This window comes from Sporothrix schenckii (genome assembly GCF_000961545.1).
Source record: "Sporothrix schenckii 1099-18 chromosome Unknown Cont45, whole genome shotgun sequence".
In the NCBI taxonomy this organism is placed as follows: domain Eukaryota; kingdom Fungi; phylum Ascomycota; class Sordariomycetes; order Ophiostomatales; family Ophiostomataceae; genus Sporothrix; species Sporothrix schenckii.
This window is the reverse complement of record NW_015971146.1, coordinates 245820-272075: the sequence shown is the minus strand read 5'-3', so window position 1 is coordinate 272075 and position 26256 is coordinate 245820. Positions and strand designations below refer to the sequence as shown.

The following is a 26256-nucleotide window of genomic DNA, read 5'->3' as shown; positions in this document are numbered from 1 at the left end:
TCAGAGTATCAAAAAGAGGTGTCGTGGATCCAGTTCCGCATGGGTCGCCGCGGTCCGTGCGTCTCGATGGCTGTCAATATCGTCGTCAACGTTTCGTCGTGATGTCTGAATCGATTACAAACACCGTATCCTTGAGGAATGATAGGGACCTGTAGCGGTACAACACGCAGGTAGCCGTCCAAGATACAAGTATTCCGAGTCTCGTCGTCTTTGTGTAAATAAAACTAATTGCCGTCCGCAGCCAGTCGTTCTTTAAATTAAGGCTCTATACGGCGTTGTCATCGATATGCTGTTTGTTGAAAGAAGTGGAAACCCGCAAAGGCATTGCCACTTTGGGGCCTAAGATTGCTTGTTTTGCTGGCGATCTTGAGCGCTGAAGTGCCTACCGCGCTAGCGCTGAGCGTTGCTCTGGCTCGTGGTCAGGCCTGGCCGAAACACGGGCAGACGGACTCGTCCTCGTGCCTTCCCTGTCAGTACCCTGAAGAGAGTTTTGAGGGGCAGAGGCTGTCGGCGAATCAGTTGATCCGCTCTGAATAGGCAGTAGGCGCTGGGCTCCACTCAGCCTGCTCAATACGTCAATTTAGGCCACTTGCGGCAAGAGCACGTAACTAACAATGGCCAATTTTCACAGTGAACAGCTCCTGCCCAGCTCCGTCGTCGTAGCGGTCGGATCCTGCTATTTCGAGCCTTTCGGAGAACGTCATGCTTCATTCACCGGCTCACGCTATTTTCACAGCCTTTGCACCTCCCGTCTCGTTCCAGTTCCTACGCCAATATATGAGAGCTTGACAACGCAACCTACACGGACTCCCGTGCTCGCCACATATGCTGCTATCACGACCGTGAGCAGCCCCGTCCCCAAATGTCGGCGCCCCAGGTGCTGTCGCGCAAGGCGAACGGCACACAGCCCGTGGCCGCCAGCAAGACAGCAGCCACGACAGCATCACAACCTACAGCCAGGGAAGCAGTGGCAACGACAACAATCTTACCGGCCGACGATGCTGGCAAACCCGCAAAAACCAAACCGGTCCAGGAGGGCGAGAAGGTGGTGATTCGTCGGCTTCCCCCCGGTCTGACCAAGGATGAGTTTCAGTCCATCCTGGGAGACGAGTGGAAAGAAGGCAACGGCAAGATTGGCTGGCTTTCCTTCCATGCCGGCAAGGTGTCCAACGAGTACGTATTGGATCCAGGTGCCTTCTTGTTACAGCGCAAGTAAAGTGTCAATTTACTTACTAGCCCAGTCATTCCAAGCCCTCCAGCCCCGCCTACGCAACCGTCCACGTCCTTGACCGGCAAGACCTCAACGCCCTATCCGACGCCGTGCGCACGGCCTCATGGTTCGACAACCGGGAAGCGTCGACCTTTATTGGTCCCCCGTCGGCCGAGTTCTCCTTGTACAAAAAGGTGCCTAGCGGAAAGCGCCGTCTGGACAGCCGGCAAGGCACTATTGACCAGGACCCGGAATTCATGGCTTTCTTAGAGGCCCTGGCCAACCCGGCTGCTGCGGCCGGTGGCAAGGACGGCGCGTCGGCTGCAGATAACAGCGACCCATCAGCCGCAGGTGGCGGCGACGACGACGGCAAATCGAAGAGCAATGCTCAGTCCACACCCCTCATTGACTTTTTGCGCGAAAAGAAGGCCAACAAAAGCAAGGAGGCAGCCCTGGCCAAGGCCGCTAAGCGCGACGGCAAGGGCAAGGGTGCGGCAGGCGACGATTCAACCAAGAAGGGTCGCGGCTCCAAAGATAAGGATGGTGCCGGTGCCGGCAGTGGGCGCGGCGACCGCAAAGAACGGGAGAGCCGGTCCGGCCGGTCTAAGGGCGGCACATTAAAGATTTTAACAAAGAAAGCCGGAAGTGCATCGGCCGCGCCTAGTGGCCCGACGCCGTCTACGGCCGCCAACAATGCGCTGGCCGCCGCCGCGGCAGCACGCGACGAGGCACCCAGGAGCCGCCGTGCGGGCATTCTGGCTGCTGCCCGCATCCTACAGCGCGACCTGGGCCTCAGTCCGGGTAACGCTCACAGACGAGCACGGGCCGCTGCTGCTGCGCAGGCCACGGCGCAAACTGAAGCCGACTCAAAACCCAGCGGAGCTACCACTGGTAAAGGGGACGGCAAGGGACAGAAGGACGACGGGACCACTACGCCAGGCGCCGCCTCCTCAAATACAACTGCATCGGCCTCCAAGACAGCAACAGCCACAGACGCTTCTGCACAAGCCTCTGGAAATACGAAAGGCGGGTCACGCGACGAGCGGTCCGCTCGCGGGTCGAGAGGCAAGAAGAACGAGTCAGGCAAGGGACGGGGTGGCTCGAATGCGGACAAAGGATCTGATAATACAGCGCCTCCCGCGCCAACACCTACGAAAATTCTCTTGAAAAAGAAAGACGATACTACCACAACAGCACCATCCACGACTGCAAATACGAATGTACCTTCCCCTGCGGCAGCTGCAGGGACAGCGACGTCTTCTCCGGCCGCGACCAAGGCTGGCAGTGGCAGCAAATCTGAGACCAAAGAGAAGGGAGGCAAGGCGGGTGATGGTGAAGGTGGACGGGCCAGAAACAAGAAAGACGGTGGCGCCAAGCCGCAACCGGCACCGTCCGGAACCGGTGGGCCATCGGCGTCGCCCGGTCCCACGCGGGCTTTTGTCAAGCACGCAAATCCGTCGCAGGGCGTGACCGAGGGATTGCTCAAAGAAGCCATGCTCGGGTTCGGCGCCGTGACCTTTGTCGAGATTGACCGCCGCAAAGGTTTCGCCTTTGTCGACTTTGCCGAACCGGCCAGTCTTGCGCGGGCCATGGCCGCATCGCCCATCGCGATTGCGCAGGCCACTGTACAAGTGCTGGAGCGGAAAGACCGCGACGCCAAAAAGAGCGGTGGCAGTGGTGGTGCTGGTGGCGGCGGTGAAAAGGGAGGCGATCAGGGGCCGCCTTCCAAGAAAGCTGCCAACCAGTCATCGGCTGCCGCCGGCGATACGCCTGCCGCAGCTGCTGCTGCCGCTACTGCTTCCACGTCGGATCAGGTGTCCGTCACTGGAAGTGTAGCGGGTGGTGCGGACTCTGCCGGCGCTGATAGCAAACGGCCACCCCGCCGTCGGGGCGGACGCAAGCGCGGAGGAGGAGGAGGTGACGACGGCGATGGGAAAGAAGGCGGCGGCGGTGCCAACGGTGCCAACGGTGCCAACGGTGGTGGTGGTGGTGGTGGCGGCGGCGGCGGCCACCGCAACAGACGCGGTGGAAATAAGGCGTCGGCTGAGGGTAGTGCCCCGAAAGCTTCTAATTGACGGCCTCTGTCTTCAACTCATACAATTAAAGTAAGTCATGCAGCGGCATGAGAAACATCCGTATAAAGTCTGAGATGCGATCATAGAAGGACATAGTCCCTTACGCTTTCCAGCTTCATTATCAAATTCCATGAGCCTAGCAGCAGTGTTACACTTTGCCCACGAGGACGCGTTGCATTTCAAGTCAATTGAAAGAAATCAAAGTCACTGGAGTTGAGGAATGGCATCGTAGGTTTCACTTAATGCATGGCCCCGGTAAGAGCGGGCCGCATTTAGTGAGGGTCTAGTTCAGTTCATCGCTTAGTCATACTTTGTCTTCATCCTTCCTCCATGGAACACCTTACTCGTCAACGAAATGCATCGGCGACGACACAAACGCGCCGAATAATTACTTCAGTACATGCTCGTTGCCACAGAGCCCTGCAGCTGCGTCGCCTGGCGCTTTCAGTGCACTACCGCCGTATGCCCAGCTGTCAACCTGGGTTTCAGTGGCCGCGGGCCTGTTGACCGTCGGCCGTTTTATTGAGGCTTTGATTCGACGGTTTGCGGACGTTTGCGGATGTCTCTTCCAGTGACCTGTTTTATTGGCCAGCCTCGTGACTAAAGACCTTTAGTTTAGTCAACGAATAAGGCTGTGCTACATCAAGCTTGTGTCGCCTTTGATTCAGTGGCCTCGTCGTCCACCGCTCGTGCTCCTACTGGAGGCCTTGTCGTCAACGTCGGTGGAGGAAAGGCGAACAATTGTAGACAGGCAATGACACAGAGGCGTAGTAAATGGTAGTAGTAGAAAAATATAAAAGGAGCTGTCGCCCATGAAAGATGTTCATTTTGCAGACGCAATGCCTCTTTGTGGTCTTCGTCCAAATATCAACCCCTTGCATCGTTTCGACGAGGCCGTTGTTTACATTCTGTCTCTCCCTCGTGCCATCGCTGCAATCAACAGCTGAGAAAGACAAGAGCAGTGAGTATTCGTTACCAGGCCAAGAAGCATGGACAAGCCAATTGTTATGTCGCCTGAAAGAAACTAACAAAGCAGGAAGATTTACAAAGAAAGGAGAGCGAAATCATCAGCCCGACGACCAGGAAGAAAACAAAAAATCCTGCTGCTGCAGATCAGGAGCACAAAGAAATATTGGCTCCCTAGACTTCGCAAATAGCAACATCGCCTCACAACACAGCTCGGCACGGAACAAAGGGTAGCAGCATCCTAGTGCCCGGAATATCTCCCTCGTTGTGCTTCACTTCAAAGACAGCTTCACTTCATTGTCCCTCGCCTCCTATCAACGCCCTTTTCTCTCCCGTCGTGCTTCACTTCGTTTCGAGGGCAAACGATCAGCCAAGGGATATCCAAAATACACTCATCATCCCAAAAACAAGACAAAAAAACCATATACCTCCTCCGTCTTCCGTCCTTCTTTGTGTCTATCGATTCTATAAGACGCGACTTCATTCACCTCGTCGTCCTCTTCCTCGATTGATACAAATATATCTCAACCCAACAACAGTCTTCCAAAGCTACCTTCCCATCGCCTAAAAGAAGCGTCAACAACAACCGACATTGCCTCGAATCTCAGCTTCATCACGCTCGGCATCCCAGTCCTACTTACAATCAAGTTGCTCACTTGGTGTATGTCTGCTTCTCCAAGCAAATTTTGGTCGCTCATCTCCATTTTCAATCTCTCAAACCACCATTATGTCGCGCTGGGCCTTTCCCTCCTCGATGTGGTCGACGTTTGCCGCTTCCCGCGACAGAACCTCAAGCCGCGTCTACTCAAGCAAGCCCTACCGGGCCATCTATGAGGCTCCCACAGCAGCTCCCTACCGCCTCAAATCACGGGTCTCAGTCTACAATGAGCCTTTTGGTTGCGGCAAACCCTACTATAGCCAGCCAGTCAGTTCTCTGTACCCTCCGTACAGTGGAAACTACGGCAGTTTTGCGAGATACGCCGGCTACGGCGCCTCGGCTCGCAAGTCATACGAGCCCACATACACATCCTCCTATCCCAAGCCCTACTACACACTAGCTCGGGAAGTCTCTGATCATGAGCGGTCATATCGCCACTATTCATCTAGCCGCGACAAGAAGCCGTCCACGGCCAGAAGGTCGGTCCGGTGGGACGACGAGACTTACAACGGCCGGCAGTATGATTGGGATCGCCGCTACGACCGCTACGGCGGTGAAAGCAACTATGACTACCGCCAGCGCCACGACCGCTATGGCCAGCCCATCTCAGATGCGCGCGGCACCTCGCCTCGGGTCACGGCCGCTGGTGACACCTACACCTACACCTACGCTTCGGCGGCAGCGGCGACCAAGCCCCGGGGGAGCATGTACTACAAAGACGAGGCGGGGCGCCGCACGCAAAAGGACTTTGAGTACGGCTACAAGCCTCGGTCCTCCCGGCGGTCCAAGTATTGAGTGGCACCGAAAACGGGCTGCTCATTACGACGACTTCCACCGAACGACAACAGCAAGACAGAAACAGAACGACGACATTTGAGATGCAGAAACAACGATAGAACAACAACACCACCGACAACGGTTGATAGACAGCACCAACATATGGGCGACTCCAGAAACGACCAGAAACAACAGGCCATCGATGACTTTGACAGAACACAACGTTGGACGACACAAACGAAACAACACTACGGCAGGCGAGGAAACAGCTATTGGGGGTTCGAATTTGACGCTTTCAATTTGATTCGATTTTTTACGGAATTTGGATCGTCTCCTGAAATTTTGCTTTTTTTGCAACATTTTTGCCTGTCAACGCTGGAACTGTGTCGTATCTCAGTTCATGACTCGCTCCTCACAGGCACAGCCTACCATTTTCGCTCTTAGGTCTAGATGTACTGTATTCTTGTTCAAGCTTTTTATTCTATTTGCATTTCCACCTGTGTTGCCACTTGCAGAAAACTTCACTATTCATGTATCACTCTTATTTCTGCAACCAGATAGATCACCAAAGCAAACAATATTTTGTCGGTTTGAATAATTCAACGCACCCATTGTCAGGAGTGTAAATCTCGATGTAATACGTAATCGAATCTAAAATGATTTTATGACTGTTCAAGTCATGATTACTAGAAGTAAATTTTGCGGCCTAAATATGCGGCTAAGCGTGTCGTTCGACTCTTTTTGGTTACCAAGTTGACAGTATTGTTGATATCCAAAAACCGAAAATCTAGCCACAATAAGTCCCGAAACACAAGCATCCATGGTTAAAATCAGTAGAAGCAGTCAAGTTCGGGCATTGTTAAGACTAGAGTTGAGCACCGATGAATTGACGCCATGGTCTGTCTTATGGCGAACAATTTTGGTGGCTTTATCGTGGCAACGAAGACAATATGCGGCTATTCAACACGTAACAACGGTCCGAGGTAATTTGGTTTTCGTCGGAGCCTGTATCAATGAACAAGCTCTACTTGATCAATTCCGTGTCAACAACGCTACTGTGCATCGTCACCATCGGCTCGTCAGTCTTGCTAGGCTTTTGGTGTTAAACGGCAGCCGGCATCCTCTCTGCACATCGCCAGCACCGTTGAAGTCCTAGTTTGAGCCACGAAAACGAATGAGAACCCCGCGGTCCTGTACAAACAGCCAAGCAGCACTGCATAAGAAGAAGCAGTGCTTCCGGATCGCCTCTAGGAAAACAAGGATCGAACAATGTCATGAACGTAAATAGGGGACAAGACCCCACCTGTTTGGCAGACGGCTACCAGAGCACACCCAGTTCAGATGGCCATACGACGGCATCAAAGAACCTCGGAGGCAATCGTAGCATATGGCGACATCTCGGTAAATGTCATAGTCGACTTTTGTCACATAGAACCGTTGAATTGCGGGTGAATTACGGGCTGGGAAGGGCAGGTCCGATTGCAAATGAACCCCGAGGCACTTTCCCGTTCTTGGACACTCGGAAGAGAAAGGCGAAATCGCGGCACGAGTCGCAGAGTGGGAGCCGAACAAACGCACAGGATGGTGATAAGAGATCGCACGTTTAATTTGCATTTTGCCGTGGATTTTGTCCGATTAGTCTCTTGGGGTGATGTGGTACTTGCACGCTCTTGCATCTCACATTGTTGCCCAGCGTACCGTTCCTTCCTCTTTCGGAGTTCGCATCATTGTGCCTGTATTCATATCGCAACACGAGGTCGTTCGCACCTTCCCCATCTCACATGCAAGTCGCTGCGCTGAATTCTTAAAATAGGGGCTTGAAAGTGAAGGTGCAACGAAGGGGAAGCGAGTTTGTGTTGGCTAAAGCCGTTTATTTCAGCTCCTCCTTGTCGATATAATGCTAGCAAGAGAGCGTCGTAATCAGCGGTGATGCTGCTCTTGTTGCATCGCTCCTTCTTTAATTGAAAGGCGTGTGAGGCGCGAATAGACGGTCGTACTGAGTCATTCACTTACACACCTGAATTGGCAAGTGGGGCATGGCAGCAAGCTTCCTTCCTCGCTGGGTGCCGGTGGACGGAGTAGTGCAAGGCGGGCAGGTGCGACGCACGCAAAACGGTTTGCCCAGGACGGGGTACAGAAATGCAGACACAAAATAGCAAGCAACACAAGTAGCGTCTCAGCCCTGTATGGTGTACCTACGCAGCTACGTCGGTCGACGAACAAGTGTCAAGTATTACTTCGTTAAGCCTTAAGTCTACCCCTCCACACTTTTGCGCCAAATTGGTGCCCGTCCGCCGTTGGTTGGTCCTGTACCTTCGGGAAGGTCCCTTGCACGCCAATCAAGACAAGGACGAGACAGTTCGACCTACAATCCTGTTCCTGCCAAAATATGTACGAGGGGTCGAAGGAAGGTACGATGCTACGGAAGTTTTAGGGAAACGAGGAAGCTGCGTCCCACAAATGGCACAGATTTGGGGACAAGGGGGGAAGAAAACGCACTGCGAAATAAGGAAAGAACGAAGCACCTGTTCTCTTTCTTTTGCAAGGGAGGAAAGAGGGAAGGAGAGAAAGAAAGACACAAAAAAGGGTGACGGAAAGGGAAGAAAAAAGAACACAGCGGAAGCTCCAGGAAAGAGCAAAGGGTGCGTGCAGAGTGCGCAAGGGAATGAACGATGAGGAAAGGACCCGAAAAAAACGTAGATCAAATTACCGAGGGGAAGAAAAAGAGAGACACGCGGAGATGCGCAAAAACAGAAACAGGGGCTGCGGTATCAACAACGAGGAACGCCCGCAAAAGAATAGAAAGAAGACTGCGACATAGAGAAGTGAACGCACGACAAACACGCCCGCAAACGATACAGTGTGAACGGCTGATAGACCCAGGGCCTGCTATCTTGTCACAACAAAGGGTTGTCTTGGTTGACAGGCAAAAAAGAAGGAAAAAGAAGAAGAAGAATGCAGAATGGAACGAGACGTGCACGGACGCGACAGGGGTTGCCGAAACCAACAGAAGAAGAGAGAAAGGCAAAGAGTCAACAGCCTAGAGGCATTTTGTCACAAGCAGACGCTCGAACAAAACCACAGTGAATCAGCAATCCTTCAGAGGACGACATGCAGAGTATAGTAAATAGCGGCACCCCTGCGCCAGTGCACAATTTTTTGGCCAGGCTACTGACCGAGTTCGCTGAGGTGAGCTACAAAGCACAGAGGACATGGAATGGAAAAGGTGGTGGTTGACGGGACTCGTCGACCAAAGGCGAACGGCCAACCCTGAATAGGAAATTTCGAGGGGAAAAAGGCGATCGAGGAGGAGACGACACCGAAGCGACTCTGGCTTGAGAACTGGGATGCTCCGACAGCATCCTTTCTTTCCATGTGCGCGAGCTGTGATAGGTTCACCACGCCCATTTTCCCCAAGGCAGCCGATGGCGCTTCACACCCTCTTCCCTCTTTGCTTCCCCAGGAACCAACCATTTCCTGGCCGTCCGAAGGCACACCGTCCAGGCAGACACGCGAAACTGGCGCCAGGAGCCAAGCATGACGGGGCTCTGATCTTCGACGAAGTGAACACAGAGGGGCAGCAATGCCCTCTGAAGCACAGCAACACAGATTAATAAGAAGCGATGGACAGCCCCCTGGTCAAGGCTCTTGCTTCGCCCCGTACACCGTTGTGAGCCTGGCCAGAACCGACCTCACAAGGCAAACGTTTGGTCGTTGGAACACCTCTGGTCTGCCGGATGCTCGCAAACAGCAAGCCGTTTCTGGTCGAATCGGACCAAATAAAAGGCAGCAGCAGCCGCTCGACCGTTGTTTTCTTTCTTCTCCCTCACCTGTCGTCGACGGTCGTTTGAGCTGTTGACGGTCTCGACTCAAGATCGCAGTGGGACAGCACAAATCCCAACACCTCGCAGCCACCAAAACGCCTATCTCCCACCGCCCATCCCTGTCGCGGGCCCTCCCAGTTCCCTGCAGGTTGCCTCCACTCCTGTGCGGCATCCCGGCCCTTCCCTCTTCCCTCAAAGCCCACCACACCCTGCACAGTCGACTCGCAACACTTTCTCGACTTTGTCTGCCGTGATCCAGTCGCCTTTTTTCCCTTTCCGAGCAGGCTGTCCTGTCCTGACTTCGCCCACACCTCATCCACACTCTCGCGCAATTGTTCCCGCACCCCCCCACCCCGGCTTCCTTTCTCCATCACTTACAGCCAAACTTCTTCTTCCGGAAGAAAGAAAATACAAAGGCGCCGCTCTTTGCTCCTGCGAGCTTGTCGCTTGTCCGCTTGTTCTCCGAGTGACTCGTCTGCCTGGCGGTTTTCCGTCTCAACAATCTTTTATCTCTCGCTCGATTCGCTGACTTTCAATTACTGCTTCAAACCAAATTCATACTATCATCTCCCTTTCTCATCTTCTTTCTTTTTACATGCATTTCTTTTCTCTTTCATCCTCACTTACTTTCAGTCCAAAAGACCCAGAAAAGGGGCTCCCCTGGTCTCCTAATAATACTGATTTTTTTTTCTTCGCCGCATTAGGCTCAATCCCTGTCTTATACGTTGGAGCCCAACCACTTTATCCATTCGCAGCCTTGCCGCGTCTGCACAGCCCAACTGCGCACTATTCGGCGCCCAATTTACCATTTCCCCTGGTCCTGGCCCTCGCACATTTCTTGCTCACCTTCGTGCTGTCCTTATTGGGACCTCGAGAGTGCTTTGAGTGCTTAGAGTACGGACCATCAGTACTTCAAAAATATTCGAGTTCTCGCTACTGTTGTCGCCTTTTTCGTGCATAACCGGCCAATCCCTCCGTCAAGTTGCGCTGGTCAGTTGTTGTCCGTCTGCCCAATTATACACGCTTCTTACAATCTGCCTTTTTTCTTTTTCTACTCACTTTCTTTTCTCTTCCTCTCGTTCTCTGCATGCTTTCCCCACACCTGTTTTTTCTCATTCTATAGAAAACCTTCTTAAACCCTTGGGCATCTTTGCAGCTTGCAGCTTGCCTTTCTCCCACCGAGTTTCTTCTAGTTCTGCATATTTCCTCCCCTCTCTTGGCTGCACTCTTTTTATTCCATTTTTTTTTGGACTCTCTTTCTCTGCTTACGCTCACCAACCATCTGTCTCGCTGCGTTTGTCCGACCATCCAGTAACAGCCACGCCATCTTGCGTCTCGATCTTTCAGTGTGGTCGCCATTTTTTCGCCGCGCACAAACAAACCACACCATTCCCCAAACACACGTGCGACACGACGCATCTGTACATACACACGATCGGCAAGGAGCAAATCCCAGAGAAAGGGCACGCCCTAAACTAGCTCGCACACCCGTTGGACGAGAGACTGAGGAAGATTGAGCGAGAGCTAGAGAGCGAGAGACGGCTACATACGCATCCACCAAGCCGAGCTTCTACAAGATCACAACGACACACCACCAACCCACGCTTGCCTTTGCGGCACACCATATTTAGGATCTGGACTATCCCACTTTCGGACCACTGCCGTCAGGATGTCTGGAAGGAGAGTCAACTTCCGCGAATCGCCGCCGTCGAGCGCCGTGTCGTCTCGCTATACGAGTGACTCGGGCCACGGCTCGACGACCGACACACCCAGCAGCCACCAATGGACCGACCTTCCCTCCCTCCAGAACTACTGCCGCACTCTGCTTGCGGAGAGAGAAGGCTGGAAGAAGCAGGTCAACGAACTGGAAGACAAGCTCGCAGAGGCCGAGGCCAAGTGGCGTGCCGTAGTTGAAGCCAATGACAAACTCGAAGGCGAGAAGAAGACACTGTCCAAGGAGAACGAGGAGAACAAGAAGTACATTGACAAGCTCGAAGACACCATCCATGACCTCAACATGCAGCTCGCGGACTCCAACGCACGCCTCAACGAGATGCAGCACAATCCTGCCTATGCAACACCCGGCACCAGCCCTCACCACCTCTCGGACCACTTGGGGCATGCGGACGCCAAGTCCGTGTCTTCGAGCTCGAGACACGCCAAGGAGGGAAAGACATCGTCGTCGTCCAGCAAGAGCAGCAGCAATGCCGGCAGTGGCACCAGCTCCGGTGGCAGCAGCCACAACAGCTCGCGCGCCAAGGTTGGCAGCAGCAGCAGCACGAGCACGGCCAAGGTGTCACGCTCCAGCAGCAGCCGCCACAACGGCAGCGACCACCAGTCCGCCAAGGACCAAAAGGCCCGCCTCTCACAGCGCTTCGATCCCAAAGACGACGGCCTCGTCGGCAGCAACGCGTCCGCCTCCTCGGCCGCCTCTTCCTCGTCTCAGAAACATCACAAGAGCGGGAGCAGCGGCAATGGCAGCAGCGGTAGCAACGGAAGTAGCACCAGTGCCGAGAGCGGCGGCATGCGGCCGCCGTTGCGAACACGCCGTGGCAGCTATGTCGAAGGATACGGCCCTGGGCCAAGTTCTCTGGCAGCAGCCGGCTTATCGACATCCCAGCGCTCGCCCATCTCGCCCAACAAGGGCGTGCCCCGCTCAGCACAGGCACCCAGCGTCATGACCGTTGCTGGGGGTCCTCCACACGGTGGCTACTACACCCACACTGGCTATGCAGCGCCGCCCCCAGTACATCCGTATGCTGGACCGCCAACATCGTCCTCTGGGCTCATGTCGCCGCGTGGTGAAATGGACAAGGACGGCATGCGGCCAACTGTCCATCTTTTGAACGAGATGACCCTCGACCCGGCCCAGGACCCGAACTACTACAACGCGTATCCTTCCGCCCGCGATCCGCGCTACGATCCCCGCCTTTCGCGCCGGTGACGACGACACTGATAGTCATAGTCCTACGTTTGTTTATACCTGTCACAGTTTACGCATGCAACTACGCGTCGCACTTTTATTCCGCTTGGACCGCTGGAGCTTATGCTTACGCCCTTTTTTTCCTGTTTTACTGTTGTATTTTTTACCTGACTTTTCTTGTGGCTTCTTTTTCGGCTTTTCCATTTCACAACACCCGTTTGCTTGTCATATCCCCCATTTTCGAGTGAGACTCTTTACATTCGGTGCAACGCGAGTGGCCGTTGCATTTCGTACGACGAGGACGACAACGGCAACGTTCAACAACGACAGTGTAACAAAGGCAGGGGTAGGATGTGATGGGGAGAAACAGTGCAGAATTGGTACACAGCGGCGTTTTTTTTTTTTTTGGTCTCGGTTTGCATTTTTCACCATTATAACCTCGATTATAGACTAAGGGGAAGGCATGTACAACAACCATCACAACCATTTTCATGTATTCGGTTTAAGAGGATGGCGAGGTGGAAGGCCCAAAGTGGCAAAGAGAGATACCACGTCATGTCATGTTGCTCCATAAGATGTCAACCATCTACAAAGGGATGCTTCTTTTTTTCCTTTTTTTTCTGTTACAATACCTGTCCGCTACTGACGTTGTTTTCATATTTTTGTACTGATGGTTGTTTTGCTAGAGGATGGACGTCAAGGGAACATACAATTAGATAAGAGGAGGAGCACAGAAGATAGATTATGGGCCTTCAAAGGTCGCATTTTCTTCACAGCGGAAATCTAAGGCCAACGCCATCGCTTGGACAACTTTTATACGGATACCCCACAGGATGATTGTCATGTTGAAAATCGGCACAAAACCTTCAACACTCAATTTTGTGCCCATTCTCACTGACATCAAGTGCCCTTTTTTGGTTCACTCTTCATAGACGCAAAGGCAACTTACACCGAAAATGGCTGCCTTCGTTGGCTTGCCACACCAAAATACAAAACATTGCACTAAATTTGTCATATTCACGGCCCCCGGGCAGCACAAGTGAATTATGCGTATCATTTGATTTTCTTCCGTCGCTGCCCATAGCCTTGTGACTGTTCGTGCAGGACGCCTGCCCAGGCAGCAGTAGCTGGCCCACCCCCCCTCGATAACAAGTTTCCGGCGCCAGCCATATCAACCGCCCCCCCCCCCTTCTCGCATATCCAGACATGTTGAAATCGTCCAAAGAGGGAGTCTTTTGTCGGAATGCAACATTAAATTCCTTCGGACCAAAAAAAACAAGGAGATCCATCGCCAGAGCCTGCCGTTCCCCGCTCAAATCGTGGATTGTTGACATTCTGACCAGCTGGCCAGTCATTGGACAAATGTAAACAAAAACTGCCGTGTCGGACGGGTTCGAGCCGTCTTTTGCGTCTCTCTTGGTAGCGACGCGATGGGTCCGCCTAAAGTGTGCCAGAAACCAAGGAACCATGCCAGGCCCAGCAGTGGCGGGCGCCAACCAGCAGTCCGTCCCCAAGACAGCGTCCGAACATCGGCCGGATTCACATGCCGTAATGCTGTCTTCACGTTGGGACGCGTCAAGGGGACGATCTGTGTTGCATCGGCATGACTTGATAATATTTGATGTGACCATCACAAGATCTTTCGTCGTTGCCTGGTTTGCCGACGACAAAGTGCCACCCGGCATGATGGCATGATGGCATGATGGCATGATGGCTCGTCGTATGTCAAGTCAGTCTGACCAGTCGTTCACCTGGCAAGGTAAACTTGGATTGCACGAGCAAAACAGTTCACCTCTCGCCAGGTGAATGTAACAATGCTTGTATCGTACTGCAACGGAAAGTTTGCACTTTGACCTTTATACCGGTAATAGAGAGATAATGAAGAGCAAAAGACAGCTTTAATTACGCTTTATGGGATATCTAACATTGTCTTCTTAAGCAAAATAACTGCCCTTTGTTTGCGAGCATAAAACTATTGTGCACAATACTGTGTTTTCAGTAAGAAACTCCTCTCCAGATACCGCCTTTCCAGTCGCCGCTGCCAACAACCAAAATAAAACATAGGCCAGAATAAACCACACCAACGCCGATCAAAAGACTGAAAGAATAGTAAACAAGATAGAGGACAAAGTAAAACAGCAAAGCCCCCAAATAATCATCAGTAGACATAATACATGAAACGAAGAAAACGGTACCCAAAAAGTACATAGTCGTAAAGACAGAGAGGCTCGAGGTGCAAACCAGAAAAGAAGAGTAAAAGGCGAAAAGACGATATAACAAGGCTCGACAAAGGTGTGGTAGCCAACGGGATAGGACGAAAGTCAGCGTTTTTCAACTATCCACTTCAGAACCTATGTCGTGCCCCTTTGGTGGACGCCTTTAATAGGCGCGCTAATTAGGAGGCGAGGCCAGCAGCCGACGCAAGACAGATTCTTCCGAGGCGTCTTCCTGTTGCTCCTGCTTTAGATTCTGCTGTTGCAACATCTGCTGCGATATGGGTGTAGGTGCCTTCACAGCAGTGGCGGGAGTAGCATTAGGAGCTACAGCGGGAACAGGTGTCGAGTTGGTAGCGGCAGGGGCGGATGCAGCGGCGTTGGGAGCAGGAGCCGGGGCTGGTGAAGTTTTGTTGACGGCAAGACCGGAAGCACCGTTAGCGGACACTGCAGAGGCGGATGGCGTAACCTTGGGGCCTTCGGTGTGAACATGTTGCTGAAGCATCCAAAGACGATCCTCCGGTTGCTGAGGTGTTGCCTTGGATGTCGCTTGAGAAGGCGTTACGGACGCCACTCCAGAGGAAATAGTTGGTGCCATTGATGGTGGCGCCGTGAGTGGCTTTGCCGCTGTAGATGTGACCGTCGATGGCGTAGTAGCCGGTGCGGCCGATGTCGTCACCGGTACCGTTGTGGGAGCTGCCGTAGAAGGATGAGATTGCGGTTGGGGAGTTGAGGGAGATGTAATCGACTGCGCAGTGGCGTTGGGAGACGGTGTGGAGTGCGCCGGTGCAGGAGATTGCTGGCCGGCGGGCTTTGTTGCTTGCACCGGCCGAGAAGCCTGTGCAACCGCCGGAGACTGAGGCGTCAGATTGCGAATCGGCGAGGGTGAGGACTGCATGGGCCGATGCTGTTGCGCGTGCTGGGGGCCAGGAGAACGGCTAGGACTAGTCGATACCTGTCGACCGGCGGCCAGGCGCTGTGCAGAAGTTAACATTGTCGAGGTCGGCCGCGCTGCTATCGCCGCGTTGTTGATGGCATTGTTGATTGCCGCCGTCATGCCCGCCGTGAGATCTGCGGTAACAGATTTAATCGAGGAGGATGTGGTCGACAAAGAAGAAAGATGCTTGTTGCCGGGTTTCAATGGTGGCCGGTCAGCAACGGAACCGTTGGTCTGTTGCGCGGCGAGAGCCTGTGCCGTGGCCGGGAAGCCACCACGGGCAGCAGCATTGACAACATCGGCAGCTGTCACCGGAGCGCGTTGTGGCACGGCACTACCAGCACCGGCACCCCCAGCCGTAACAGTGGCTGTTCCAGCAGTCTGCCGTGGGGTCAGCTGTGCCTGCTGGGACTGTCTCTGCTGGAGTTGTTGCAGCTGCTGTTGGACGGCCGGCGAAAGCTGCGTTGCACTGGCGAGCCGCGGAGGCAGGTTGCTCGTCTGCGGGTTGGGGGCAATGCTCTGCATAGCCGGCGGAGCTCCAGCACGAGCCGGACTGTTTGTGGCGCCGTTCGGTGCAACAGTGGCTGATCGGGCGCTACTGTTGGCCGCCGGATTGCCATTGGTTGTGCTATTGTGGGCGACACTGCCAGCTCTCACAGGGGTTGCAGCGTGGGAAGCGGCAGGAACAGGTGCGGTGGCAGGCGCCGTTGCAGGCGTCTGCGACGGGACAGACGCGACAGGAGCCTGGTTCTTGTTGTCCTGTAGGCCGCCCGCAAGAGTCATAATGCCCTGCACGCGTGCCTGCTCCTCCTTGTTCGTAGCCCGCGCCCGCTCTTCGGCCTCCTTACGGGCGGCCTGGCTGGGAGCACGCGTTTTCAGCTCGCCGGTCACACACTTCAGGTAGTACGGCATTTCCGTATTGGCCTTGAGGAAGAACAACTTGAGGTTGCGCGCCTTGTCCTTGAGCTGCACTTGGCTGCGATCTTTCAGAATATCTGATATCGTACCGTTGGCGCCAAATAGTTGGAGGATTTGAGACCAATGGGGGCCCTTGACCATATCAAGACCCGCCATGAGCGCCTGTTCCTCGTCGGGAGACCATGGCCGCCGCGTGCTATGCAAGCCTTCACGCCGTGTGTGGCCTTGCGTCTTGGATGCAGCAGCCTGGCGGGCCTGCTGGTAGAGGATGGAGCTCGGAGACGACTGGTTTGGCGGCAGAGACCCGCTGCTGCCGTTGCCGTTGTGGTTGCTCACCGGCGGTTGCGGTGGTGGCAATGGCGGCGCCGGGACCTGCTGGAACGGGAAGGACGGACTGCGGTTGTACATAGCCAGGTTGTTGGCAAACGTGTTTTGCATACTCGATAGGGCGGCTAGAGAAAGAGAAGAGTCAGATATAATGTCCTGAATCTGAATGTAGTTGTGGATGCCGCACGAAGAGATCTGACAAGAAGTTGGCTTACCATTGGCTTGGGCAACAGGAGACTGGGTCTGCTGCGCGTTGTAGGCCGGTGTCGGAACAAGTGCCGGCGCGGGAGCAGGCTGTGGCTGCGCGTTCTGCGCGTCTTGGCCCAGCTTCTCCTTGATGAGCTTCGTCAGACCCGTTAGATCCATTGCGCCGTCGGCCGAGGCGGGCGCAGGAGCCGTCGGTCCGTTTGTCGGCGGTGCGACGGTGTGCGCGCGTACCGATGGGATCGTAGACAGGGCCGCCGGCGTCGAAGCCAGAGGGGGCGCGGCTGGTGTTTGGGATGTCGAACGGGCAGCCGACCGTCGCACGGCTTCTTGGATGAGCCGGCTGACACCCTCCGCCATCGGTGATGCCTCAAGTGCAGGCTGGGCGTTCATGCCGTTGGAGGAGTCGATCACCATCGGCCCGGCACCACTGGCGGCTGCAGGGGCTGTCGATTGTTGCGTGGTTGCCGACGGTGATGCCGTGAGCCCATCTGATGACGCCATAGCAGCCGACAGCATCGAGGCAATGCTGTCGCCCATGGCGGTGAAGTCTTTCCCATTGAGAAGAGATGAATCCACATCGTCGCCCGCAATGTCGGACCCGTCACCGTTGCCATCGTCGTCGGATGGGAACTCGATGCCGTGGGAATCAGCGTAGCGAAGAACGACATCTTCGTTTGCACGTAGGTAGGCGCTCAGCTCGTCACGGAAACCGTCGAGGGTGTACTGTTCCTGGAGTTGTTCTGCGGTGTGTTAGTAGTGTACCAGAAGGCCAGCGAAACTGGGGATGAATGACAATTCAAAAAAAAAAAAAGGAAAAAAAAAGACACGCACGCCTTGATTCATCCGTCTTTGCCGATTCGAGCAGTCGTTCCTTGGCCACCATCATGTCCTTCATAAACTCTCTCTCGTACTCAGTCAACGGCGAGTCGACGTGCATGTTCTGCAACTGTTCTTCGAGGTTAACGGGGAACAGGCGCTCGAGAAACTCGCCCCGCTGCTCCTCGTTAGGCAGCCGAACCAGCTCGGCAGCCAGCGTGCGATATTTGAGGCTGAGAAAGAGCGTGGCCAGGTCCTTGTTAAGGGCGTCGGCTTCGGGCAAGAACGTCGAGAGGAAGTAGTCGTGCGCTTCGATGAGGGGGATGTCGTCAGCTTCAAAGATGCTCGCGGAGATCGTGGCCATGTTGGCCATCAGAATCGTCTCCTGGTCGCCGGCCTCTTTGATGTCCAAGTCCTCGGTGCTCAGAATCGCGGCTGTCTCTGAAAACAGCTTTCTGGTGTTGCGGAAAGCAGACCGCAGCAACTTATACACACGCCGTGTTTCTGTCGCTTCACCATCGTGCGTTGGGTCCAGGCCGGGGTTCTCGCTCAATGCGTACAACAGTTGCACCGCCTAAGGTTGTGTTAGTAAGCCCATGGGGCAAGAGGCATAGGGTGCGGAGATAAAACGAAGTGGAGGTAAACGTACATAACTACCAAGCAATGGCAGGCCCATGGATCGACTGATGTACGTGGGGTTTTGAGCAAAGCGCATCTTCGCCGACTCTCGTGACGGTGCGCCCATATTATTTGCGCTAAACCTGGACTCCCCACCAGGAGACGCGATATCCCTCCTTGAGCTTGCCACATCTTTTGTCGGGGCACTGAGTCCCGGCGTCTTCGAAGCGGCTGCTGTTGACACGATCGGCGCCGCCGCCGGTGGTCGTGGAGGTGACTTGATGGCTGTAGAGGAAGCAGGAAGCGATGGTGTTGAAGTAGCCGGCGTGGTCGTTAAAGAGATTGGAGCGGAAGGTACAGGAAGGGCGGGATTTGGAGCTGCTGGAATGGGCACTGTCGCGGGCACCGCAGGATTCGGGGGAGGTGGGGGTGTAGGAGCTACTGGAGTGAAGGAGACGGAAGCTGCTGGTGCAGAAGGAGCTGGGGTGGGTGACAGTGTGGTGTTCATGGAGCCAAGAGCAGACTTGAGCATCGCTTCGAGGTCCATCGCCGGCGGTGCAGCGGATGGTGCAGCAACAGCAACAGGTGCTGCTTCTGCTTCGGGAGGCACCTCCACCTTGGCCCTCTTGGCCTCGCTGCCTTGGTTGCCATCGTCGCCTTCGTCGGCTCGTGGCCGCTTAATTGCATTCTGAAGAGACTCCAGCAAGCCCGCGCCTAGTACGGTGGACGCCGCAGCGAGGCTGTCATTGGTGGGCTCGGTCTTGACATTGAACGACGGAGCTGGAGCTGGCTCAGGTACAGAAGTAGTAGCAAGTGCAGAGGCAGGAACAGGCGCACCAGGCGGTGCCGGTGGAGCGGGTACTGTCGATGCGACCGGTGGTGTCGAAGAGGACGGTTCGAATGGCGCAATGGATGCGGCCCGGGTATTGGCGGTGACGTCCGATGGTGCTGGTGCTGCCGGTGCTACTGATGCTTCTGTTTTTCCTGTGTCTACCGTGTTTGAAGGAGCATCTGTTGTGGGGAGAACCGGAGTGTTGGAGGCTGGTGCGAAAGCTGGGTCGGGGGTCGGAGCTGACTCGAGAGGTTGCGGCGTCGTCTCGACCGTCGCCACAGGCGGTGAAGCCTCGGGGACGGCAGCGGTGCTGCCGCCACTAAGTTCCGTCATGCGAACAGATATCCAAAGCGCCGCCGAAGACAGCAACCAAGGATGGATACAATAAGATAAACAAAGATGTACGAAGGTGTGCAGTTGGAGTAGGCGAGGAGGACGGGATTGCGACGGAAGCAGTCCCTCTTGCGCCGGCCGCGGAAACTGATGAGATAACGGATTGGGATGCCGGGGACGTGCAGCGCCAGGAAGAACAGATATCGGTGGTTCGGATCCGATAAACGAAGAGAAGGTGGATTGTGCCGAGCCAATGCTGTGGACGGTCAATGTTGTCGTCGGCGACGCGATAACGGGGTGCCGGCAGGAGCGAAGTTGGATGCGCGGCAGAAAAGCAGAAGGCGCCGGAAAATTAAAATTTTAAGGTTTTTCCGTGGTTAATCCGGGATTGCTGCCCTTATTTCTTGCCCCAGCGCTCTCCCCGCCTTCTGATACACATCATGACTTGAGATGAGCGAAAACGACGTAATGACAACTGGTCCCGGCGAAAATTACCCCATACCCCAGATCATTGGTTTCTTTTGGGCGACGGTAAATGGAGACACGAATAAAGCGTCGCTGGCGATGAAAAACTCTGTACATCTAACGAATTGCACCGGTCAAGGAACCAAAAAAGTACAAAGCACTACGAGCAACATACACTCGATGGTATTACGGGACGTAGTTACAACAGTCTAGTACATGTCATTGGCTTTGACAGTGCTGATATTCCAGAGACGTATATAAATGATATGTCAACTCATAGCAATCAGTTAAGCTGAGTTCTGGTCGTCGTTGGTGGTATCGTGTGCTTCATGAACTGTGGCGGTGCATTACAGCCACATCTCAAGTCACTACTAAATACAGTGGCAAATACTATGTACTGTAATATGCACTGTGCTTCACAACACTTACACCAGACTTCCCAAAACAGCAAGGTTGCTCGATGGGGAACTCAGGCGGAACCTGTGGAAGAAGTCGTACATGCGAGGACGCTTAGGCACAGTTGCACACCATCGTCTCGATACGAGCCAGAATTTTGCCGGTTGTGCGGGTTCGTACTTTGTATCGTGCACGACGTCAATACCACGTCTTGCCACAGTGCCCCAGCTTCTCCGGATTTGGAGGTGCTCAGATCGATCCCAGGTGCCTGGAGACTGGAGACACGGAGACTGAAGGGCTGAGATGGGTCCGCCGGTGGAGGCAAGAGGACGAAAGGCATGGGCGGAGAGATGCTTCCTCCTTACGAGACCAAGGTGGATTATGAATGGCCTGCTCGAAATGGAAAAAGGAGCGTGCTGGGACCGGCCAACCCATACGCATGCATGCTGGAAGCTGCCAAAGCTGAAATGGCGTCTGATGATGGACATAAAGTACGGGCAACCTGTCAACAACAACGCAAGCACAGCGGCACGTTCACCTTGTCGACTGAATCCCCGCATCGACGAGCTTCTTGAAATCCGGGGAGCATTCTTAGACAAATGGCTGGGTAACTGGAAAGGAAATGAGATCAGCGACAAGAGCCAGGAGAGAAGACTCAGAATACTTTTTGAGAAACAGGGGAACGTAGACAAATTGGAAAGATAAAACAAGCAAGGTGCCCAGTTAGGCCTGCAGGTAGTAGACGGTATGTGGTTTGAATTTGCAATGCTCAAACAGGTTACACTAAATGGCAAAGCAGGACAAAAAAAAATAAGGAAGACAGCCAGTACCATGATTGACGGCGCCAGCTTTTCCGTTGACCGCAGAACAGTTTCAGTGTTTCGGTGACAAGGAACGTAGCAAGTCCGGTGAGATTCGGGCTTCCGGAGGGGGTGGGTTGGGGAAACTGGGGGACAGAGGAGTGGCCTCATGTATGGCGCGTCGGCAGCGGCCTGTGGACAAATATAAGCGCCAGGGAACAATTACTGTCTGGCAACGATCATGCAGGTTGTGCCATTGCCTAGCCATGGCGTGGTGCCGGTGGGATGATCCGCACTTGGTCGCCGTGGTTTCTTCAAATGGAAAAGATGGAGCCGGTGAAACGGGCATGCAAGAAAATGGGTGCGACTTCTGCGACATACGTCGAGGAGCATACCTTGCAGCACAGCAATCTATGGCCGCCTCGCGTATTTCACCAAACTTCCAGATGGCGTCCCTCGACCGTGCCTTCCATGGCCGTATGCTTACGGTGTCCAGATTATGCGGGTAAGGAATGGGGGAGCAACAGAGCGTTCGTATCGTGAGGTTTGGTACCATGTTAGCCATCACTCCTGCCTTTCCATTGCAAAAGAGCGTCTCCGTGTCTGTGCAGAGATGTTCTGGCGGGCCATGGCGCTAGGCCATGTGCAGGCTGTGCTCATGGCAAAATGGCTGAAGGTAAAACCCTCCCTGTTTTTGCATTTATTTTTGACTTATTTTTAATTCAGACGGAGCACGACATAAAGGACGGGGGATACAAAGCATGCCTCCTCGGCTGTGGGGTAACTTCGCGCTAGGTCTTCTGTGAGTACCTCTTTTGGGCCTAGGAAGCGGCCCAGGGGGTGTGGGCATCCTTCGCGCCCTCGTAGTCGTCAATGTCGGAGCCGCTCTGTACTATGTCGTCGCTGTCTATTGCCCCGAAAGCGTCCCATGACTGCACCGACACCCAAACGGTAGCAAACCAGAACTCGTCCAGCAGCTCACAGTGGCACAGGATGTGCGCCGGGCACACTTCAGGGCACGCGAACATGCGAACAAGAGAACACGAGAACGAAGAACAGGAAGCCGCAATCAAGAGCAAGCAATACTATACGTATTCTCTTCCATTAGTGGGCTTCCAGGCGTGTTCGAGCTGGAATCGAGTAAACAGACACGACGTCGAGGCCGATCAAGGAATATCTCACGATGCTTACCGCCTGCAAGAAGACCAGAGCGGCCAGGTGCACTAGAGATGTAACGATGTGCTTGCTGCAAAATCCCAACATTGTCAGTGTTGACGGATGGAAGGTCATCTCCATCCTTCGCGGAACTAACCAGTGTGCTGCGGAGCCGTTGTAGCTGGTTACCCCCGTTGACCGGACGGGTACCCTTCTAGGGGTTAAGCAGGTCAGCGGTAACGCCGCGGACGTGCTGTGACTGGATTAGAGAGGCTGGGGGGGATGTGATTGCAGGTGCTAGCGGCAGACCAAACGATCGATGACGAGCGAGGGGGGTGTCAGCAAATGGCCCGCACCTTACCAGCAGAGGAGCCAACAGCCAAACTCCCAGACCAGGAAACAAGGGATCTACAGGTGCGGGGAGCAATGGAGCCACGCATCGAAATGGAAAAAGCGCACCACTTGTTTTCCGTGGAGGGCGGAAGGAACCAGTTCATTTCTGTACCAGTCAAATGAGCAGATCTTCGATGGTATCTCGGCCAGCCAAACGGCTTGGACAAGACGGATATTTCACGGAGACGGTGTAGGCCAAGAAACCACCATTACGTTGTTGAGCGGCCCATGCGTCATTGTCGCCAGTGTCGCCCCAGAGCGCTCCAGTGGTTATAGCGAGGAAGATGCTGCCTGCGACAGGAGATGCCAGCGTAGTAGGCGCTATAGGGGCAGTTGGAGGCGACACCCCCCATAGTGCATGCCACAATGTGTGCACTAATCTTACCTGTGGTTGGCGACTGTGGGCAGCTCTCTCGCCCCATTACCCCGAGATGGCCGGAGGGGCGAAACGGTCCCCGGCATTTTGCGGCTTAGAAGCGTGTGTAGCTTGGAGCTGCCCCGCTTCACGCCCAGGCAAGCTTCTGCGACTGCCGCATCTGCATGCTTGCGCTGTCGCACTCTTTGATCCGTGTGGCCTTCATCTGCTTGCTTGGCGTCACCCGCTCGTGCCTGCACCTCCACCTTCCGTTTTTCCTTTTTACCTTTTCTGTCCCTTTTCGTCCTTTTGCCTTCCTGCTTCACATCCAACTCCATCTCCGCTTGCCCCTGGTTCCATCGTGCCCCCAAGTCCGTCTTGCATCGAGCGTATATAAACGACTCGTCTCCTCTCTCGGCTTATTTCCAGATTGTTCCCTCGGTTCTGCTTTCACTCTCCATACTCTCGCTCGCCACTTCCATCTCCACTGTGTTTTCTCCTCATCTCATTTAGCCTTCCTTCTTCATACCCGTCCATAAAGCATCCCAACTCTTTGATACCCCCTTCCCATTCCCTCCTCCTCACTCGCACGCACTTACATACACACATTCACAATGTCGGCTCTTACCGCTCAGCTGAAGACGCCCATCACGGGCGAGCTGACCTTGAACACGGGCTTGTGAGTTCTCGACTTTTACGGTTTGCACCACCATTGCAAACTGCCTGGCAGTGGTTTCTAACCGCAACCCCTAGGTTCATCAACAACGAGTTCGTCCGTGGTGTTGAGGGCAAGACATTCGAGGTCATCAACCCCTCCACCGAGGAGGTCATCACCTCCGTCCATGAGGCCACCGAGAAGGACATTGATATCGCAGTCAGCGCTGCCCGCAAGGCGTTCGACAACACCTGGAAGAAGGTCACCCCCCAGGAACGCGGCAAATTGCTGCTGAAGCTCGCCGACCTTGTCGACAAGAACCTGGATCTTCTTGCTGCCGTTGAGTCGCTTGACAACGGCAAGTCCATCACATATGCCCGCGGCGATGTTGGCTCCGTTGCTGCGTGCCTGCGCTACTACGGCGGCTGGGCCGACAAGATCGAGGGCAAGACCATCGACATCTCCCCCGACATGTTCCACTACACCCGCGCTGAGGCCCTCGGCGTCTGCGGCCAGATCATCCCTTGGAACTTCCCCCTGCTGATGCTGGCCTGGAAGATTGGCCCCGCCCTGGCCACGGGCAACACCGTTGTCCTGAAGACGGCCGAGCAGACGCCTCTGTCCGCCCTCGCTTTCGCTCCCTTGGTCAAGGAGGCCGGCTTCCCCCCTGGTGTCCTGAACATTGTCTCTGGCTTCGGCAAGGTCGCGGGTGCCGCCATCTCCTCGCACATGGACATTGACAAGGTCGCCTTCACTGGCTCCACGGCTGTCGGTCGCACCATCATGAAGGCCGCCGCCGCCTCCAACCTCAAGAAGGTCACCCTTGAGCTGGGCGGCAAGTCCCCCAACATCGTTTTCAACGACGCGGACATTGAGGATACCATCAACTGGGTCAACTTTGGCATCTACTACAACCACGGCCAGTGCTGCTGCGCCGGTTCGCGCGTGTACGTCCAGGAGGGCATCTACGACAAGTTCATCGCTGCGCTCAAGGCCCGCGCCGAGCAGAACAAGGTCGGTGACCCGTTCCTAGAGGAGACCTTCCAGGGCCCGCAGGTGTCCCAGCTTCAGTTCGACCGCATCATGAGCTACGTCAAGTCCGGCAAGGACGAGGGCGCTACCGTTCTTACCGGTGGCGACCGCCACGGCGACAAAGGCTACTTCATCCAGCCCACCATCTTTGCTGATGTCCGCCAGGATATGAAGATTATGCAGGAGGAGATCTTCGGCCCCGTCGTCGCCGTGGCCAAGTTCAAGGATGCTGAAGACGCTATCGCACTGGGCAACGACAGCAACTACGGCCTGGCCGCCGCCGTCCACACCAAGGACCTGAACACGGCCATTCGCGTCTCCAACGCCCTGCGCGCCGGTACTGTCTGGGTCAATGTAAGTTTTATTTTTTTTTCATTCCGTATGGAACTAGACGCCTCCAAGAAAACGAATTACGCTAACATCATCTCTTCCCTAGTGCTACAACGCCCTGCACCACCAGCTGCCATTTGGAGGCTACAAGGAGAGCGGTATCGGCCGCGAGCTGGGCGAGGCCGCGCTGGCAAACTACACCCAGAGCAAGTCGGTTGCCATCAAGCTCGTATAAATGGACGATTTTGGCAAAGAATGGCTTTTTTGTGAAGTGATATGGCATGAATCACGATTACTTCCAAGGTAGTTCATTTTTTACCAATAGTAAGCAAAAAAGAAATTGGCACATGAAACCAAAAGGACAAAAAAAATTACCAGCGCTCATTTCATTTCTGTAATCTTGAACGAAGTCATACCTCGATGCAATATGTAAGTTGGACGTTTTGACACAAAATTGAAAGAACCCAATTTGTTTTCCACGACGAATCGACGTACATGCTCTTGTAACCATGCCTGTCAGATTTTGGCGCATGTTCTAAATGCACCAGTAGCTCCCGCGACAAATTACTACAAACGGAATGGCATGAATTAACTGGAGGAACTGTGCCTTGAAATATCTTTTCGTAGGTATTGGAATATGCAGTGTCCCCAAATGATAACACGGTTCTTGTATGAATGCCATAACGCCGTGATTTTAGGATTTAAGAAAAGTAAACTATTTTCATATCATATTCGCTTTCATTTCGGTTTGTATCCAGCTTATTTTATTGTTTTTCATTTCTTTTCATATGTGTAAAATATTATATTATACGTTTCACATCTTAAAAAAGAGTTTTATTTTTTAAAAGAACCATTTCACTTTTCATGTCACAATGAGAGATATCCCATCCTCGTTTTCTCTTCCTTAAAATGCCAACATTTTGTTCTTGTCTTGCCGCTGCAAGAAAAGGCGATCCGCTTTCGTCTATTTCGTCGCTTTCGTGACAGGTCGAACCGAGGAAGTGGGACCAGTACTCGTCTCGCCCCACCCAAGGGGCCACT

The 26256-nt window shown here is 54.2% G+C and overlaps 6 protein-coding genes across 6 annotated transcripts; 5 read left to right on the top strand and 1 right to left on the bottom strand.

Moving 5' to 3' along the window:
• Positions 1 to 862: 862 nt before the first annotated feature.
• On the top strand, positions 863 to 3285 carry SPSK_00232 (regulator of nonsense transcripts 3; the record flags this gene model as incomplete). Its single annotated transcript, XM_016727210.1, has 2 exons — positions 863 to 1173; positions 1242 to 3285. 2 exons carry the CDS (start codon positions 863 to 865, stop codon positions 3283 to 3285), a joined length of 2355 nt encoding a protein of 784 aa, XP_016586642.1.
• Positions 3286 to 4978: 1693 nt separating this feature from the next.
• On the top strand, positions 4979 to 5704 carry SPSK_00327 (uncharacterized protein; the record flags this gene model as incomplete). Its single annotated transcript, XM_016727301.1, has 1 exon — positions 4979 to 5704. The coding sequence occupies one exon, from the start codon at positions 4979 to 4981 to the stop codon at positions 5702 to 5704; it is 726 nt and encodes a 241-aa protein (XP_016586641.1).
• A 5475-nt stretch (positions 5705 to 11179) lies between these two features.
• On the top strand, positions 11180 to 12454 carry SPSK_00287 (uncharacterized protein; the record flags this gene model as incomplete). Its single annotated transcript, XM_016727261.1, has 1 exon — positions 11180 to 12454. The coding sequence occupies one exon, from the start codon at positions 11180 to 11182 to the stop codon at positions 12452 to 12454; it is 1275 nt and encodes a 424-aa protein (XP_016586640.1).
• A 2370-nt stretch (positions 12455 to 14824) lies between these two features.
• On the bottom strand, positions 14825 to 19634 carry SPSK_00197 (uncharacterized protein; the record flags this gene model as incomplete). Its single annotated transcript, XM_016727175.1, has 3 exons — positions 14825 to 17775; positions 17867 to 18425; positions 18501 to 19634. 3 exons carry the CDS (start codon positions 19632 to 19634, stop codon positions 14825 to 14827), a joined length of 4644 nt encoding a protein of 1547 aa, XP_016586639.1.
• A 2555-nt stretch (positions 19635 to 22189) lies between these two features.
• SPSK_00350 (uncharacterized protein) lies at positions 22190 to 22522 on the top strand (the record flags this gene model as incomplete). The annotated part of the gene is made up of 1 exon (XM_016727323.1): positions 22190 to 22522. The coding sequence occupies one exon, from the start codon at positions 22190 to 22192 to the stop codon at positions 22520 to 22522; it is 333 nt and encodes a 110-aa protein (XP_016586638.1).
• Positions 22523 to 23812: 1290 nt separating this feature from the next.
• On the top strand, positions 23813 to 25450 carry SPSK_00262 (aldehyde dehydrogenase (NAD+); the record flags this gene model as incomplete). Its single annotated transcript, XM_016727238.1, has 3 exons — positions 23813 to 23877; positions 23952 to 25239; positions 25322 to 25450. The coding sequence occupies 3 exons, from the start codon at positions 23813 to 23815 to the stop codon at positions 25448 to 25450; spliced, it is 1482 nt and encodes a 493-aa protein (XP_016586637.1).
• Between the last annotated feature and the right edge of the window lie 806 nt (positions 25451 to 26256).